General features: G+C 38.7%; 1 protein-coding gene across 1 annotated transcript in view; it reads left to right on the top strand.

Moving 5' to 3' along the window:
• The window catches only part of Med13 (mediator complex subunit 13), an 87,826-nt gene that overhangs the window by 27,773 nt on the left and 40,980 nt on the right, over positions 1-19,073 (top strand). Inside the window, exons 4-9 of the mRNA XM_051158203.1 lie at positions 1,088-1,233; positions 1,937-2,134; positions 4,066-4,260; positions 5,099-5,261; positions 6,116-6,226; positions 10,328-11,011. Coding sequence (XP_051014160.1) covers positions 1,088-1,233; positions 1,937-2,134; positions 4,066-4,260; positions 5,099-5,261; positions 6,116-6,226; positions 10,328-11,011 — 1,497 coding nt within the window. The remainder of the gene's footprint in view (positions 1-1,087; positions 1,234-1,936; positions 2,135-4,065; positions 4,261-5,098; positions 5,262-6,115; positions 6,227-10,327; positions 11,012-19,073) is intronic.

Raw genomic sequence — 19,073 nt, 5'->3', positions numbered from 1 at the left:
CAAACAAAACCCCAAACCTGCTAGTTGAGAAGATGGAGAAATCATTAACTAATAGATAGAATTCTCAATTTCAGAAAATTTCAAAGTAATATAAACAGTAAAGTGGTATAGTAAAAACAAATATTTCTGGCTCAAATACCTCAGTTCTGTTTCCATAAGAAGTTTTGCTTTATGTTTAGCTTCTTGTTTAGTTCTTTTCATAATTAATAGCTCCAGAGATCTTATACTTTGTGCCTCAGTTTATAAATTTCAGGCACTGCTGACTGATTCCTTGTTAAAGATGATGATGATTTGTTTGTTTGTTTGTTTTTCAAGACAGGGTCTCTCTGTGTAGCCTTGGCTGTCCTGGATTCACTTTGTAGACCAGGCTGGCCTCGAACTCACAGAGATCCACCTGCCTCTGCCTCCTGAGTGCTGGGATTAAAGGCGTGCGCCACTACACCCGGCTTACCTAACTTACTTTAACTGGTTTCTTCTTCTTCTTCTTCTTCTTCTTCTTCTTCTTCTTCTTCTTCTTCTTCTTCTTCTTCTTCTTCTCCTTTTCCTTCTCCTTCTCCTCTTCCTCCTCCTCCTTCTTCTTCTTCTTTTAAAATATATTTTATTTTGGCATATATATTTATTATTATACACAAATAAAAAACCTTTTAACTTGTTTCTTAAAGCTATTTGCATTATAAACAGTGTTGTAAAGAACACCTTTTATCTGTGTTCATATCCAAAATTTTACCTCCTATAGATGATAAAGATTTCTGAGAAAAAGTATTCATTTTGTGGTATGGCTTCTTAATAAAGCAAAGCATTTTGAGCTGCGAATGTAGCTCATTTAGTAGAGTACTTGGCTTTCATGCACGAGACCTCATGCTCCCAGGATCCACAGTCACACAAATAAGGCATGGTAGCACATGCTTTTAATCCTAGCACTCAGGAGGTAGAATTAGCATGGTCAGAAGTTCAAGGTCATCCTCGGCTACATAGTGAGTTCAAGGTTAGCCTGAGATATATGAATAAATTAAAACATTAAAAGCAAGTTATTTTCTTTTTTTTGCTATTAATCATCACTAAAATATAACTTTTCCTTCTTTATTAGTGAACACTTGTCCTGCTCTTTCACCTTTTTCTTGCATGGAGACAGCAATGTTTGTACCAGTGTGGAAATTAACCAACATCAACCTGTATACCTTCTCAGTGAAGAGCATGTCACCCTTGCTCAGCAATCTAATAGCCCATTTCAAGGTAGATTATTTTTATTCTCAGTTCATATTGGAAGTTAAAACTTTCATGCTAGTAATTATAAGTTGTAAGACAACAAAATAAGTACCATTAGTGAAATTATTTAAAATGTATATGGTTGAGAATATTAACATATCTGTTTTCTTTTAATAGCATATTATATTATGGATATAGTAATCATTTCAAGGCTTTGTGTGTAAGCCATGTTTAGCATAGCTATCTATGCTGGGTTTTTTTTTTTTTTTAATGTCATACCATAAATTGTTGAACTCAAAAGAGGTTGTTTTTATAAGGTTGCTGATTGCTTTTTAAGTACTGGAAGAATCTAATTTTTTAAAAACTGTAGTGTTTGTGTGTGTTTTAAAATTTATGTGGTGGCACTTCATAAATATTTAGATTTATTTATCCACATTTATTCTTCAACTTGCTTTTCTTTAATGAGAGTCAGAATAAATTGATGTGCAAATATTGCTAATACATTTTGAAATGCTATTATTTTTTGATTTGGGGGTTAGGCATATTTTAAAACAATTTTCAAAGTCTTATATTGTATTTTATATTATCAACAATAAAATATAATTTGGCTTTCTTGGAGTGATCATAATGGACTTCCTTTTTGTATTAGATTTACATTATTGCAACACTGTTTATTGTGATTTTACTTTCTGTAAATCTTTACTTACTTGATATCTGCTTTGGTTTCTAGTTATCTTAAGTCCATTTGGACTAAATGGCACTCTCACGGGACAGGCATTCAAGATGTCTGACTCAGCTACAAAAAAACTAATTGGTGAATGGAAACAGTTCTACCCTATTTCATGTGGTTTGAAGGAGATGTCTGAAGGAAAGCAGGAAGATATGGACTGGGAAGATGATTCTTTGGCTGCAGTAGAAGTTCTTGTTGGTATGGATTCTGATATGGGTCTGAAGGGGAACAATAAATACTGTATATTTTAGTTAGATTTTGCTAAATAACAAATAACTCTATAGGTGTTCAATGCCAAACACTTATTTCTTGCTTTTCTCTGCACATTATGTAAAGGCTACAGCTTGGCTGTCATGGCGCTCTGTATCTTCTCATTGTACAATCTAGGTTAAAGAATAGCCAGTATCTGGGACACAGTGTTCTTACGAAAACAAAGAAATAATAGGGACCAAGCCTAACCATGTAAGTGTGTTTAAAGCTTCTGCTGGGATGTGTTGTATGGTACATTTACTCACATTTAATTAGACAAAAGTGGAGACATGGCCAAGCCAGGGTTATTGGGAAGAGGAGTGTTGTCTGTTGTCTCCATGCTGAGGAGGGTGGCAAGGGTAATTGTGAACCAGTTAATCTTTGGTGGCTGGAAAACGTGACAGCCTGTGTTATGTGTAGTGTTTGAATATTTAGCAAAACTTTCAGTAACAGAAAATATTCCTAAGTGTCTTCTGGATTTGGTGTGTTCTAAATAAGTCAGTTCTTTGCAGATTAGCCCTAGTCTTTTTGTTTTGTTTTGTTTTTTCGAGACAGGGTTTCTCTGTGTAGCCTTGGCTGTCCTGGACTCACTTTGTAGACCAGGCTAGCCTGGAACTCACAGCGATCCGCCTGCCTCTGCCTCCCGAGTGCTGGGACTGAAGGCGTGCGCCCCCGTGCCTGGCTGCTAGCCCGAATCTGTATGTCTTCACATTCAAGGGTGCAGGTTAGCAAAGTGATTTGTTCCTGGGCATATTAATTATGCAGCAGCGACAAGAAGTAAAAGAGGCTAGGTGAGGTGACACACATCTATAATTCCAGCATTCGAGCAGAGAGAGGCGGGTGGATCTCTGAGGTGAGGACAGCCAGAGCTATAAAGAGAGAAACCTTTTCTTGAAAAATGGGAGTAAAAAAAAGGAGGAGCAGGAAAAGAAGAAGAGGTGGAGTAGACTGGACTGATTCCTTGAAGCGTATTTAACCCCGTTAGGATGTGACATACAGTCAGGCCTGAAAGTGTAAAGACATGACAGGCACGGGCAGTGCATAATCAGATAATTGGGGTTAATATCTATGATACTGTAGTTAATGCAGTTTAATAGTAATGTCATAGGTAAGGGTTAGCTCATGGGAGTTTTGGAGTTTTCATTAGGTTTTTGAGACTCTTGCTCTGTAACCCAGGTTGGTTTGGGCTCTACACTCTTCTGCTCAGCCCCTTGAGTCGTGGGGTTACAGATGTAAACCACCATGACTGGCTTTTTTAAAAATTGAAACTACTCCCACTATTCAGTTTCATTGAATACATTATTTATTATTGGAATAGTTATTACAGAAACAGAACACAAATGTTTATTACACTTTAAAATAGTCAAGAAGAAAACAAAATGGTCCATGGTCTTTGTGTCCAGATTATCTTTATTACATTTATAAATTAAAATTTATAATGTTTTACACATTGGTCAAGTATAAATAAACAGATTAAAAACAAACAAACTTGTACAGTAGAAAATCTATAGCTTATGAACACCAAGTACAGAATTGTGCATTCCTGTAATCCCAGCACTCAGTGGCAAGATGGGAGAGTGACAGAGGAGTAAACCTGGAAGCTCATGGACTAGTTAGCATGGCATATACAGCAGCCACGAGGCCTGTTTGTCTCAAACTGGGTGGAAAATGAAGACTGACACCTGAGTTTATCCTTTGCCCTCCACACATGCACCTTAGCATGTTAAGCTATACTCAGACACATATTGATATGTTATCTTTATATAAATATGATATTAGTTAAAAAAATTTTTTTACGACAGTGCTTTTCAATGAAATTAATTCTATTACTGTCATATTGGCAGCTGATTTTCCCCCCATTTGGTTCATTTTGTTTTCAGCTGGTGTCCGAATGATCTACCCAGCATGCTTTGTTCTAGTCCCTCAATCAGACATTCCTACACCTAGCTCTGTGGGATCCTCTCACTGTTCAGCTTCTTGCTTGGGTGTTCATCAAGTGCCTGCTTCCACACGAGACCCTGCTATGTCTTCAGTTACTCTCACCCCACCTACATCTCCTGAGGAAGTTCAAACAGGTATTACGCTAACTGCTTCTTCAGTCAGCTCTGGTTACAAATCTGTTCTTTTGAGTACACCAGTACTTAAACATTTTTATTTTGAAATTGTTGGGACTGGAGAGCTGGCTCAGAGGTTAAGAGCACGACTGTCTGCTCTTCCAGAGGTCCTGAGTTCAATTCCCAGCAACCACATGGTGGCGCACAACCATGTATAGTGAGATCTGACGCCCTCTTCTGGTGCACAGACATACATGGAGACAAAAGCACTGTGTATATAATAAATAAATCTTAAAAAAAAAAAAAAAAGAAATTATTTAAAACTTACTGGAAAATTGCAAGTATAATGCAAAGACTGTTATAATTTATACTTAGCCTTTGCTTTTCCACCCTCTGTGTATGTATACAGTGATTATAAATTAGTCTTTTTCTGACCCACTTGAGAAAAAGATGCAGACTTGGTATCTTCTTATTCCTGCATATTCATTGCGTTTTCAGAATTAAGACCACTGTCATATGTATACATAATGCACGCACATGCAGGCACGTTTTGTGTTCGCTTGTTGTGCTGGGAGTTGAACCCAGGAACCTTCATGCTCCACTGGTACTCTACTGCTGAGCTGGAGCTCGGGTTTTAATTCTTAAAGTCATGAAGTCAGCATTAGCATGCTGCCATCTAGTTTATATCCCCTATTCAAAAATCTTTGCTCTCTGCATTTAAAGAAAAATGTTTTTTGGCCTCATAATGTCACTAGACTTACCAAATAGAGCAAAGCATATGATAAATTAATAAAAACTCCCCCATGTTACTTTCAGTTTGTTTTTACCTTTGAATAGCCTTTTCTTTTTTTGTTTCTAGTTGATCCTCAGTCTGCTCAGAAGTGGGTCAAGTTTTCTTCAGTATCTGATGGCTTCAGCACTGACAGTACTAGTCACCATGGTGGGAAAATACCCAGAAAATTAGCAAATCACGTGGTGGACAGAGTCTGGCAAGAATGCAACATGAACAGATTACAGAACAAGTATGGATCCTTGGTTTTATTTTTTGTCTTATTTGCTCGTTTATTTACTTGTCTATTTGTGTAACCATTTATTTTTCAAGGTCTTACTGGGTAGCCTTGGTAGCCTGGAACGCAACGTGTAGACCAGGCTGGTCTTGAACTCATGGAGCTCCATTTCAAGTGCTGAGATTAAAGACATGCACCACCACATCTAGTTTTATCTTTATTTTGACATTTAAAACTTGCATGCATAATTATGAATATAGAATAAAACTGGGAAAAATAATTTAAAAAAATAAAAGACTAAGCTGGGTGGTACACACCTTTAATCCCAGCACTCTGGAGGAAGAGGGAGACCTCTGAGTTCAAGGCCAGCTTGGTCTACTAGTAAGCCCAGGACAGCCAGGGCTTCACAGAGAAACCCTGTCTTGAACACTGGCCTTTTCCCTTCCCAACCTCCCCACCTTCCAGAAAAAAAGAAAGGTTAAATTTAACTCTAGTAGAATTTTTGTTTTTTGAGGCAGGGTTTCTTTGTGTAACAGCCCTGGCTGTCCTGAAACTCTCTTTGTAGACCAGGCTGGCCTTGAACTCACAGAGATCCGCCTGCCTTTGCCTCCCGAGTGCTGGGATTAAAGGTGTGTGCCACCACGCCCGGCTAGAATTTTTTGTTGTTGTTGTTTTTTGTTTTTTTGGGACAGTGTTTCTCTGTGTAGCCTTGGCTGTCCCGGAACTCTGTAGACCAGGCTGGCCAGGAACTCATAGAAATCCACCTGCCTCTGCCTTCTGAGTGCTGGGATTAAAGGCATGTGCCACCACCACCTGGCTTCTAATAGAAATTTCATATATCCTAAGTAACTTGTGATTTCAAACTTTAGGAGGAAGTATTCTGCTACATCCAGTGGCCTGTGTGAAGAAGAGACAGCTGATAAAATAGCATGCTGGGACTTTGTCGAAGCCACACAAAGAACAAGCTGCAGTTGTTTGAGGTAAGTTTATTTTCAGTTGGTGATGTTTGTGTGTACATATTTTACAGTTACGATACTAATACTTTGGTGTGTTAATGCAAGCATGGTATGTTAGATTTTTTTTTTCCCCCCAAGAAGAAATGAGAAAAGATAGACAGCAATTTAAAGCTAGAAGTACATACAATTCATGACTTCTTACCAGATGTGGGAATTGGAAAGCTTTTCCTAATAGCCACATAAATACAAATGTTTGTTCTTGGTATGTATAGCAGCTGTAAGCACACTTTTGGTGGTTGTTTTGAGGTTCTCTAACTGTGCTGCTCTTTCTGCCTTTGAGTTTGAGCTGGTCTTGCCTCAGTATTCACAGTGCTGGGCTTGTAGTCATGTGTCACCCACCATACATGGCTCATACATATCTGGAGGAACATATTCCTTAATTGCATTACATCTGAGAAAATTTTCTAAGGGTTTTTATAGAAATAATTTTCATAATTTTTAAAATTATAAATCAGTGTTGAGTTTTATGTAGCGAGTTCTTACTCTTGAGCAACCGTTGGTGAGTTATTGAAATAAGATCATGAAATAGGGCTGGAGAGATGCCTCAGAGGTTAAGAGCACTGACTACTCTTCCAGAGGTCCTGAGTTCAATTCCCAGCAACCACATGGTGGCTCACCACCATCTATAATGTGATCTGGTGCCCTCTTCTGGCCCGCAAATGTACATGCAGGTAAAGCACTGTATACATAATAAGGATTAAAATCTTTTTAAAAAAGTAATTAAAAAAAAAGATCACGATTTTACAGGGGACATAATGAAAATATCAGCTTTCTAATTAACAGCATTATGGAAAGATTGGCATCAGCGTGGATTAACTTGGGATTTTTTGGGCAGTTGCATTCATTTTATATTTTGATTCATTTTTATGAGATTTGGTCTTTGTATGTGTTGAAACAGGGTCTCTGTATGTAGTCCTGACTGTCCTGGAACTTGCTTTGTACAGTAGGCTGGCCTTGAACTCACATATATCCACCTGTCTGCCTCTCTTCAAGTTGTGGGATTAAAGGTGTGTGTCATTATGACCGAAGTTAGTTGTAGTGTGGACATTAATGCCACATTAATAAAACTTATTCCGGGCTGGAGAGATGGCTCAGTGGTTAAGCGCGCTGCCTGCTCTTCCCAAGGTCCTGAGTTCAATTCCCAGCAACCACATGGTGGCTCACAACCATCTATAATGAGATCTGGTGCCCTCTTCTGGCCTGTAGGTGTACATGCAGGCAGAGCACTGTATACATAATGATGAATAAATAAATCTTAAAATAAATAAATAAATAAATAAAACTTATTCCATTAATGATTGATGGTGCTTTACTTAACATGGTTTTATAGCATCAAGTATTGGTCATTTGGAAAATAGTGGCTTGCTGAGTTATGCAAATTTGAATATTGACACATTTTGTTAAATGTAATATCAAAAAAATGCATTCATGTCACCAATGGCCTAATACAACTTTTCAAGTTTTTTGTTTTTGTTTTCGAGACAGGGTTTCTCTGTGTAGCCTTGATTGTCCTGGGTAGATCAGGCTGGCCTTGAACTCCCTGCCTCTGCCTCCCAAGTGCTGGGATTAAAGGCATGCACCACCACTGTCTAGCAACTTTTCAAGTTTTTAAATCTTACTCAAAAGCTCAAATTTATCAGCTCTTCTTCATTAAAATGGCAAACTCAATGTGTTTTAAAGAACCACATTAAGCAGTTCTGCCACATAATAAAAAAATGGATAGTCATTGTTTATCAGTTACTGTTTTCTTTTTCTTGGATATGACACGATTTTGCTATATAGCCACAGGTTACTCTAGGTGTCATGAAGCTAGTGGCTGGTTTATTATATTCATGACTATTCTTCTGCCTTAGTCTTCCAAGTTCTGGATTGTGGTACACTCAACTCAATGATTTGTTTTTCAAGTAAAAATGTTTATTCCATGAGAAAAAAAAAGCCTAGTTTTAATCTCAAGCAGCAATACAAGTAATTTCCCTCAAAGCAACCATTAACCTTAATTGTGTAGCAGACAGGCTTCATATGGATCTGTTCTTCATACAGAATATAAAAACCAGTGCACGTGCATGCAGTGTTGAAGTATAATAAAAAAGAAACGTAAAGCTGAGTTGAAAATACAACTGGCTTTACATATGTTCTAAGTAGTGGAGTGTTTACTTACCGCTCCCTACTGAGTCCTGTGCTGGGTTGAGGTGCTGTGAACCTCTGAGCCCCCTCCCCCCTCTAGCTTCTAGACCAGCTTCTTAGAGCCGTATAGACAGGGCAGTTTTATCATTGCAGTAGAGACTTGTCTTAGAGCCTTGACTAGATCAGCACTTTTGGCAAGAGTGCTTCATAGAAGATTGTTTTGTAATAAGCCACATTAGAAGAGGCACAGGATAATAGTGGGTTTGTTTTTTTTCCACGTCCTTTGGATATAGCTGTATTTTTTTGATAGTATCCAGTAAGATGTCCCAGACTTTGTGTGAAAGAACTTTCCAAAATGTTCCTTTATCAGAAGCTCCTTTTAAAAAAAACTGCCTGCCTTTAAAATTATTTTTTCAGCTCTCACATTTGTGTTTTGGGGGTGGGCATGCACGTGCAGCCGTGAGCGTGTGGGGATCAGAAGACAGCCTATGGGAGCCAGTTCTTGCCTTTCACCGTGTGTGCTCCCAGGATTGACTCAGGTGCTTTGTCTGTCCCACTGACTTGTGCTACTGGTTTTGTGTGGTGTTTGATTTAGCTAACAAGGCCCCCAGAATTAAAGAAAACTTAATATTGAATTTAAACTTTTATAGCTAATTGCCTCATGAGGTAATTTCTTAGTGTAAAAAGGAATAAAATAAAAAATAATTATAATGAATATCAGGATTATGAATTTGGAAGTCTAGTTTTGAAAAAGATCTTAGACCCAACACAAGTATTATATTTTAAGGTATGGTTTAATTCCTTCTGTTCAGAAATGCTCCTTGGATAAAGAAAAGGTTGTTTTAAGCATTTTTTTTTTCCGTTTCTAGTCAAGGGGTTCATTACTTCTGTAGTGCCAAATCTTAGGAGAACCTAGGTAGGCCCATCTGTCAGTCAGTTCTAGCACTTTCTAGTCCAATCAGTTACTATAGTATTGTAGTTAATGATTAAGCTTGGGCATGCCGTTCTTTTTTTTTTTTTTTTTTTGGTTTTTCGAGACAGGGTTTCTCTGTGTAGCCTTGGCCATCCTGGACTCACTTTGTAGACCAGGCTGGCCTCGAACTCACAGCGATCCGCCTGCCTCTGCCTCCCGAGTGCTGGGATTAAAGGTGTGCGCCACCACGCCCGGCAGGGCATGCCATTCTTAATAGTTACTAAGTCTAAAGTACCAGGACATTTACAGATGAAGAATTTCAAAGTTCTTTATATTTTTTGTCTTAACTAGATGTTTTGTATGTATTGAGAAGGTAAGATAGTAAGATGACACAGGCTAATAATTAGCTGCTTGATCATAGCTAGTAAGTGAACATAAGTGAGTTGACTTAAAAATTTTTTGGAAGGTGTATTTTATGTGCATGAGTGTTATGCCTGCATACATATATTTGTACCATAATGTGTGCCTGGTGCCTGTGGAGGTCAGAAGAAGGCATGGGATTCCTGAGAACTGGAGTTAATATGGTTGTGAGCCATCCCCATGAATGTTGTGAATTGAACCTGGGTCCTCTGCAAGGGTTTAACCTCTGTCATCTCTCCAGTTCTGCACATTGGATTTTATTCCTTTCAGGACAGGTTTTCCCTGTGTAATAGCCATGACCGTCCTGGGCTTATGTTGTAGACCAGGCTGGCCTTGAACTCAAAGAGAACCACCTGCCTCTGCCTCTGCCTCCCAGTGGCTGGGATTAAAGGTGTGTGCCACCAATCCTGGCTGCAAATTGGTTTTTATGAATTGTTCTGTATGCTTTTAGGCTTAAGATCACTGCAAGTGATTTGTAAATCCAAATCATCCTAGTTTTAGAATTGGGTATGAAAACAAATGATCTCCTGTCTCAAAGTCTTACTTTATATACTTTTGTATAATAGTCATACGGTAAAATAAATAACCTACCTTTTAAATTTTTTTAGGCATAAAAGTCTCAAAACAAGAAACCCTGGGCAACAAGGACAGGCCCCATCTTTAGGGCAGCAACAGCAAGTACTTCCTAAGCACAAGACCAATGAGAAGCAAGAAAAGAGTGAAAAGCCACAAAAGCGCCCCTTGACTCCTTTTCACCATCGTGTGTCAATTAGTGATGATATTGGCATGGACACAGACTCAGCCAGCCAAAGACTTGTCATCTCTGCTGCAGATAGTCAAGTGAGATTTTCAAACATCCGAACTAATGATGTAGCAAAGACTCCTCAGATGCATGGCCCTGAACTGACAAACTCACCTCAGCCTCCCCCACTTAGTCCTCATCCATGTGACGTGGTTGATGAAGGAGTGACTAAAACACCTTCAACTCCTCAGAGCCAACATTTTTATCAAATGCCAACGCCGGATCCCCTGGTTCCTACCAAACCAATGGAAGATAGGATAGACAGTTTGTCCCAGCCTTTCCCACCTCCATTTCAGGAAGCGGTAGAACCTACCGTGTATGTTGGTACAGCAGTAAGCTTGGAAGAAGATGAAGCTAATGTAGCCTGGAAGTATTACAAAGTCCCAAAGAAAAAAGATGTAGAGTTTTTACCACCTCAACTTCCAAATGATAAATTCAAGGATGATCCGGTTGCACCTTTTGGACAGGAAAGTGTAACATCAGTTACTGAGTATGTATGTTTTTTAATAGTGACTACTATAAGTTAAGAGTGAACGGTGATGGAACGTCTTAATGCTGGGACTCGAGATTGGTTACAGGAGAGGAGTTATAAGCATAGATATTCTGGGTATTAAATCCAAATAATTTCTTTAGTGTGTTTATCTCTGAAGAAAGTTCTTTATTATAAAACACAGCCCCCAAAATGGAGAAAATAATAATGTGAAAGCTTGGTGTCTGTCAGCCACCCACAGGGTTTGCCTGTGATCAGAGCATTCTCTTGTAGTTGTCCTTCACACACGCCTTGAGATACACAGATTCAGCTCATTGGCATCACTGCTGTGTGATCTGTGTACTTGTGGATACGCTATAGTCTACTCTCTTTTAGATAGACATCATTTTGTCCATTTTTCATAAGCAACAAAGTAGGTAGCAGTGAATTGGGGAGGATGGGTACATATAAGAAATGAGAATTTCTTTAGGAAACACAGCTGAAAGAGGAGTTGTCAAACCTTGAGATGTGTCCTCTTCAATGAAAAGTGCTAGAGCTACTTTGCTGTGCAAACAACTGGCCTACATGAAAATACAGTTGATTTTCATTTTCATCAAGAAGAACGACAAGGCACTATCTTAATGCATGTTTGTAGATTTCTAGTAAGATTAAGCATCATTTAAAATGTTTATTAAAAAGTTAGTGTTCCTCTTCTATGAATTACCTGTCTTTAAGATTTCCTTTTCTTCTTTTGTTTATTCCTTCTATATTTTTGGTGCTAAGCCTGTACTAGTAAACGTGCTATGGGTGTCTTTCTACCTCACATTGGCTTTCTTTGTTTACTCTCTATTTGGCAAACTTTGGGCAGAATGTGGCTTTCTTTTGGATCTTGTTTTTATATATTGCTTGGAATACATTCTTAGCCTATCCAATAAGGCCTTTTTATTTTTAATGTGTAAATTTTTCTAATAGTATAAATCAATCAGCGAAACACCTTTAAATTCCTTTTAAAATTTTATTATGTGTGTAGTTATTTTGCCCACATGTACGTCTGTGCACTACGTGTGTTTCTGATAACCCCAGAGCCTAGAAGAGGATGTTGGATCTCCTGGAACTGGAGTTGCAGACAGTTGTGAGGTGCCGTGTGGGTGCTCGGTATTGAACCCTACTCCTCTGGAAGAGAAGCCAGTACTCTTAACCACTGGCCATCTCTCCAGCCATCTCTCCATAACACAGGTTATATGCTGTGTTCAATTTTATTAGTTGCTTAAGATTGCACAAATCCTCCTTTCTTCTTTTTGTTCTACCTGCAATACTGGGCATGGATCCAGTGCTGTGTGAATGCTAGGCAAGCAGTCTGGTACTGAGGAATAGCTCCAGTGGTTGGTGGGTTTTGTAGTTTGTTTTACTTTACGTGCATGGGGCATTTTCGCCTACAACACTTGCATGCCTAGCGCCCTTAAGGCATTGGGTCTTAAGGCATTGAGGTTGTGGACCTCAATGTGGATCCTAGCAGTTGAACACTTTTTAACACTGGGGGAGATGCTCCATTTCCTCCTCGTGGTCTAGGGTGCTCTACACAGAGAAGCTTCTCAGTAACAGATTGTGGAAGGGAATGCCTGGAAGTAGTCTTTAAAAACCCTTGAATACAAAGGCTAGTCTCAGTGTGCTGTCTGCATTCAAATATGTCCTTACACTTGTCCTCTCCCACTGCCCTTCGCTAGTAGATGGTTCCCTTTCTTTCCATGGCGTCTCGCGTGTGTGTGCACGCGTGCGCGTGTGTGTGCGTGTGTGTGTGTGTGAGCGTGTGTGTGTTTTAAATCATATTACTCTGTTTTTACTTTCCTCCCTTAAGATCTCTTCTTTACTCCTCAATGATCTCTTTTAGCTTCATGACCTACACACACATACATATGAATATACACATATGTATGTACATGTATGTATGTGTGCCTTTATGGAATAGATACAGGTACACATGCATACATTTAATCTAGGTTACATATATAAGAGAAAATAGGTTCTTCTGAGTCTCACTTATTTTGCTTGACATAATGATTTCCAGTTCTATCCGTTTTCCTGCAAATGTCATGATTTTGCTTTTTATGGATGCATAAAATTCTATTGCTTTTGTGGTGTGCTTTATCTATTGATGGACATGTAAGCTGGTACCATTTACTGGTTATTGTGTAGGATTGACCCAGCTGGAAACACACTTGAGCAGTTATCTGGATGGGTCATATGGCCACCCTGTTTTTAGGTTTTTGAGCTACCTTTATAGTGATCTCCATCATGGTTGGACCAGAAGTGAGTAAGTGTCCATTTCCCCACATCCTTGCCAGCATTTCTTATCCCCATCCCCTTTTTTTGGTGGATAGCCATTTTGACTAGGGTGAGATAGAATCTCAAATTTGTATTTCCTTGATTGCCAAGCAAAGGTCACTGTATGGTCTGCTTGCTTTCTTCATTTAAAAGAAAGAAGAGCCTGGTGGTGGTGGCTGTGGTGGCGCACGCCTTTAATCTCAGCACTCGGGAAGCAGAGGCAGGTGGATTGCTGTAAATTCGAGGCTAGCCTGGTCTACAGAGTGAGTCTAGGACAGCCAAGGCTACACAGAGAAGCCCTGTTTTGGGGGTGGGGGAAGGCCAGGCTAACCCTCATGTAGTTGTCCAGCTTACATTAGAGAAGCAGAGAGCCGTTTACTCCTTGCCCTTTAGTGCTGTATAAACTTGTGGGGAGCTTTTCTGATTATTCTGTCTTCACTCTTCCAAGTCCTGGCCTCTCCTATATACTGTTTTGTTGTTAATATATTTTCGAATGTGAGATTGCGTATTTAGTAATTGTGTCTTTGTTAAAATGTGAGCTTTACAAGGGCAGGGCCTCTTGTTTACTGTTGTGCTTCTCTTAACACAAGAACACACAGACTGCGGCGGACTGAGGCAGGCACACCAGAGTGAGCCTGGGCACACTGTGGAAGCCCCACAGATGTTTGGGTGAGCCAGATGACAATGTGGCTAGACCACTTTACAATTCTATAACTTGTTTTGTTTCCAGATTAGATTTTCTTACTTATTGTAGAAATGTGGTGATATGACTATTTTTATATTAGAAGACTTCAGGAATGCACTTTTATGAGTACATTATATTAATAAGACCTAAGAATTGTAGGCACAGCTTTAAGCACATGTATTGGCTGCTTAAGCTTATAACATTTAACCCCACAATCTGTTATGAAATTACTTGACGTTTTCCTCATTGAACACAAATGAGAAGCACCATAATGTAGGGAAACAGCATGCAGAGTAGAGTGGTGCTGGCCGTGCTTATGTGGGCTAAGAGCAGAACCTGTTTCTACTTCTGCCTATTTCTGGCCCCTCTTTGCCCCTCAGTCATAGAAAAAGAGGGGAAAAGACTAGAACAAAAGGTTTGCTGTTGGCTATACTTAAACAAATTTTAATTTTCCGTTGTGTGGAATTGTATGCCATTTTTTGTTGTTCCACCAGATAGAAAGTTTTATATTTTTGTCAGAATTCCCTTCAGTTTTAAGCTTTGTTTTTACAGCATAATGATAGATAACACCTAAGATTCAATAACGGGGTTTTGTTTCTGTTAGCTCAGAAACATTTATGGAATATAATAGTTTTGTACTTGGTAGATTAGAAGTAAGAACAAAAGACTAATGTGTGTTCCTTTGTAGTTCTCCCCTTTTCCCTGGAATTACTGGAATGGCAGTAGTTCTCAGGTAACATTTGTCCACCTTAGTTATCACAATTAAAGTTGTGTTTCTGACATCTGGTAGGTAGAGACCAGAGATGCTGCTAGGTAAGTAGCTTATAACTGTACAGAGTGTTGGGTTATTTTAATGTTCCTTTAAAACTATATATATATTTTTTAATTTTTATTTTTGAGACAGGGTTTCTCTGTGTAGCTTTGGCTGTCCTGGACTCGCTTTGTAGACTAGGCTGGTCTTGAACTTACAGCGATCCATCAGCCTCTGCCTCCTGAGTGCTGGGATTAAAGGCGTGTGTCACCACCCCTGGCTAAAAAATCCTTTATTATTAAACACTTACAAACAGAAACACCACATACCAAAATTAATTAGGCTTAAAGTCTATACAACTTAACGTACAGTTAAAATTATATGTTTGATAATGTGGCTTTTAACAGAAATTTGTCCTCAAAAACTGTTATAAAATTAAATGGGCCAAGTGTATTTGATCATTAGTTTCTTTAGAATTTATTATTTGGCCTGGTAGTGATGGCACATTCCTTTAATCCAGCACCCGGGGAGGCCGAGGCAGGAGGATCTCTGTGAGTTTGAGGAGACCAGCCTGGTCTACAAAGAGAGTCCAGGACAGCCAAGGCCACACAGAGAAACCTGTCTTGAAAAAAATATCTGGTGCCGGGCGGTGACGGTGCACACCTTTAGTCCCAGCACTCGGGATGCAGAGGCAGGTGGGTCTCTGTGAGTTCGAGGCCAGCCTGGTCTACAAAGTGAGTCCAGGACTGCCACGGCTACACAGAGAAACCCTGTCTCAGAAAAATAAAACTATATATACATACGTACGTATGTACGTACGTACGTACATACATCTGGATCTGGCTTGGTTATTGGCGTTGCTCTGAAACGTAAGTCTTGTTAGAAGGAGTTGGTAATTCAGTACCTGGTATTATTCCTTGGTTGATAATTCAGAAGTTCAGAACAGCACTTATGTCATTATAGAGATAGATGGTGTGTCCCTTATTGAAATAAGTTAATGATTCACTATTATGTTCTTTTGATGGCATCTCAACAATTTCATTTTTATTTCTGGATGGGAGTGGTGTTGACAGAGTCTCTGTTTAATATAGAGACTGTCCTGGCTGTCCGATGACTCACTGTGTAGACTAGGTTGGCCTTGAGCTCAGAGAGATGTGCCTGCCTCTTTCTCTGGAAGTGCTGGGACTAAAGGTGTGCACCTAGACTGCAAATTATTTGTCTTCACTAGGGAATTAGAAACAACAAGAATAGGAAAAAATATGGATGTTATAGATGAAGTCATTTTTCAAGATAGAAGTGCCTGGAAATAACAACTGATAAACTTAAAAAGTAAGGTCTTGGGGGCTGGAGAGATGGCTCAGAGGTTAAGAGCATTGAGTGCTCTTCCAGAGGTCCTGAGTTCAGTTCCCAGCACCCACATGGTGGCTCACAACCATCTATAATGTGATCTGACGCCCTCTTCTGGCCTCCAGGTGTACATGCAGGCAGAGCACTGTATACATAATAATAAGTAAGTCTTTAAAAAAGTAAGGTCTTGGTAAATAGTTAAGGTCTGGCTAAATAAGAATCGCATATCCTTATAAAGGAAGGGGAAACTGTACAGAGTGGTAGAATAGAATTTCTAGAAGCATAAACTTTAGGTCTGAGGTATATTGTATGCGTACATACATGATCTTATTATGTATTGCAGGTTTTGGTCATTAGGTGAAATGAACAATACCTGTTTTCCTGAAGGAATGGGACCAACATGCTCTTCATCTGTCCTCCTGTTCCTTATGACTTTAGTTATATGTATATATATAAGACATGGGCACTGCAAAAGTATGACTTAAGTTTGAAATACCGGCAGTTTGTATATGTGTCGTAAGGTATTAATAAACTAGTGAGTCATAGAAGGCACAGAGCTGGAATGTAAGAATTCTCTTCTTTATGAGCATTGTGTTTTATATAGGTCTGTGCTTTCATGGATAATAATTGAAGCTTAGGGCTTCTGTTTCCATTCGGTGTGAAGAAGTGTGGCACGATGCCGCATAGGTAGATCCATGAGAGCTGTGGGCGAGCTCAGGTGGAAGGGTGCTTGCTGACAGATGAGTTCAATCCCCAGCACTGCATTAAAACAATCAAGCACAGCGGCGCACATGTGGAAAGGGAGGGAGGTGGAGCTGGAAGATAGGAAATTCACAGTCTCCTTGAGTACACTGAGAACGAGAGGCTAATCTGGGCTCCATGAAACAAAGCGACAAGTGAGAAAAGCATTGCTCTTTATAGCTTTCGGTTTTGTTTAAACTGGGTGTCAGGTCTCCCTGGGCCTGTAGTTACAGGTGATGTGAGCTTTCTTTTGGGTGCTGGGTTTCAAATCCATACCCTCTGGAAGAGTAGCTCTTACCAGCCCCAGTAGTTCACAATTTTAATAGTTGTGAGTACAGAGGACAGAGTACTAGAATAGAATTCATTATTTCTCAGTTTACTGGAATCTTAGACTTTCATGTACTCTATAGGAACGTTTTTATGAGCGGTGCTCAATTTTGATTCCTTTTCTAATCTCTTAGAACTTACTAGCAGGGAGAGAAAGTTGAGGATAGAGTGTAACATCCTATATGCAAAGTGCATGCATCTGTGGCCAGTGGCTTCTTCCTGGTTGTTTTCAATTTGTTAGTTATGGTTTAATCTCTTTCAGAATAGAGGACAGGGACTTTTTAAATTGCGTGGGCTGTTTATTTATTTATTTGTTTGTTTATTGAGACAAACTTTGACCCTGCCCACCTCTTGCCTTTACCTCTTGTCTCCTGAGTGCTAGTATTACACGTGTGCTTTATCATGTCTGGCCTAGGGATTTAAAAGTTAAAGATAGATAATATAAATGCATGTGTTAAAAAAGAAACATAATAAAAAGGGGGGAAAGTTAAAGATAGCCTTGTGGTGCACACCTTTAATTCCAGCACTTGGTAAGTGGGGGCAGGTGAATCTCTTTGAGTTTGAAGACAACCTGGTTTACATGGCAAGTTCCAGAACAGCCTTTCTCAAAACGAATTAACAAACTACAGAGTTTTAAAGATAGGAAAATTCTTGCCAATAACATGGTTTTTTAAATATTTTTTAAGGATTTAGCATGTTTTAATGGAATTTATGGATGCTTAAAAACAGTTTGATATTTTTATTTAGATGGCGTTTCTAAAAACCTGAGCAAAGAAAACTTTGCTTAAGCCTAGCTCTTTATATTTTATTTTGTGGTTAGGAGACATTTCGATTTCTTAACTATATTTATCAGTAGAACTCCTGTGTTATGTTAGATCCACCAGATATTTGTTGTATGTATATAGTTATAAAATGTATTATTTGATCTCTGAAAGGTAGTTTTGAATGTCTTTGTTGCATAGAAAAGTCTGTGATGAAATAAACTTGTTTTGATTTCACTGTATTCAAACCTTCTAAGAATGCTGTTTGCTACTTACTTTAATGCAATAAAGTTGTAATTTTGACAGCTCAAGGGCTCTTCTGAGTATGGAGGTGGTACGAGGGATAGTACCACTTACAGAGAGTAGGAGGGTCTTGAGATGATTGAGTTCTTCTGTCTTTAACATTTCCTTCTAGAGCTTACCTCCTATGATTGTCAATGCGTATTGTGAAACCCTGTCTGGAAGAGTTGTTTTGAATAAAGGCATAAAGTATATGCTGAGTTTTACGTGAGTGTGTATCAAGAGTGTGTGGCTGTCTTAGTGAAAGGGAGGAGGTGCATTTAATGAAAACTATACAGGCCATATTTCCTAGTTTGGGCTTTTCAGTGCTTCCTGCTATTACTGACCCTAAGCTTCAGCTTGCATTCAGCTCTGTATCTAATTGACATTATCTTTGCAGTTAGGTATTTGGCTACATATGAAAGTCCCTTTTAGGAAAGGAGAGGTATTACTTATATGCACAATAGCTTCTATGTAATTAGATAGAGACATGATAATTTATTTGAATCTGGGACTTCAGAAATTTTACTTTTATTAAGATTTTAATATAGAAGAATGTATTAGGTTATTTTATATTTATTGTGACTTGATATTAACGACTGCATTTAAAAATGTTACATATGCCACCATCTCTGAGATCACTTCAATAAAATAACGAAAAATTGTCTTTTGACAGTATACTTGGCTTAGTCTTTTTTATTCTTATAAGAGAGCTCTGTGCAGTAGGTTCAGTCCTTTTAATAATGTTACTGCACATTAGTTTAATAATTACTTAATAAAATGTTAAGTAATTTAATATTTAATAACTAGTTAAATATAAATAAATTATAAATAAAAGTAATAGTTAAATAAGCATTTAAACAATGTGGC

The sequence above is a fragment of the Acomys russatus genome, chromosome 16 (assembly GCF_903995435.1).
Source record: "Acomys russatus chromosome 16, mAcoRus1.1, whole genome shotgun sequence".
Lineage (NCBI taxonomy): Eukaryota > Metazoa > Chordata > Mammalia > Rodentia > Muridae > Acomys > Acomys russatus.
Note: the sequence above shows the minus strand (reverse complement) of the source record. Positions and strands in the feature narration are given on the sequence as shown.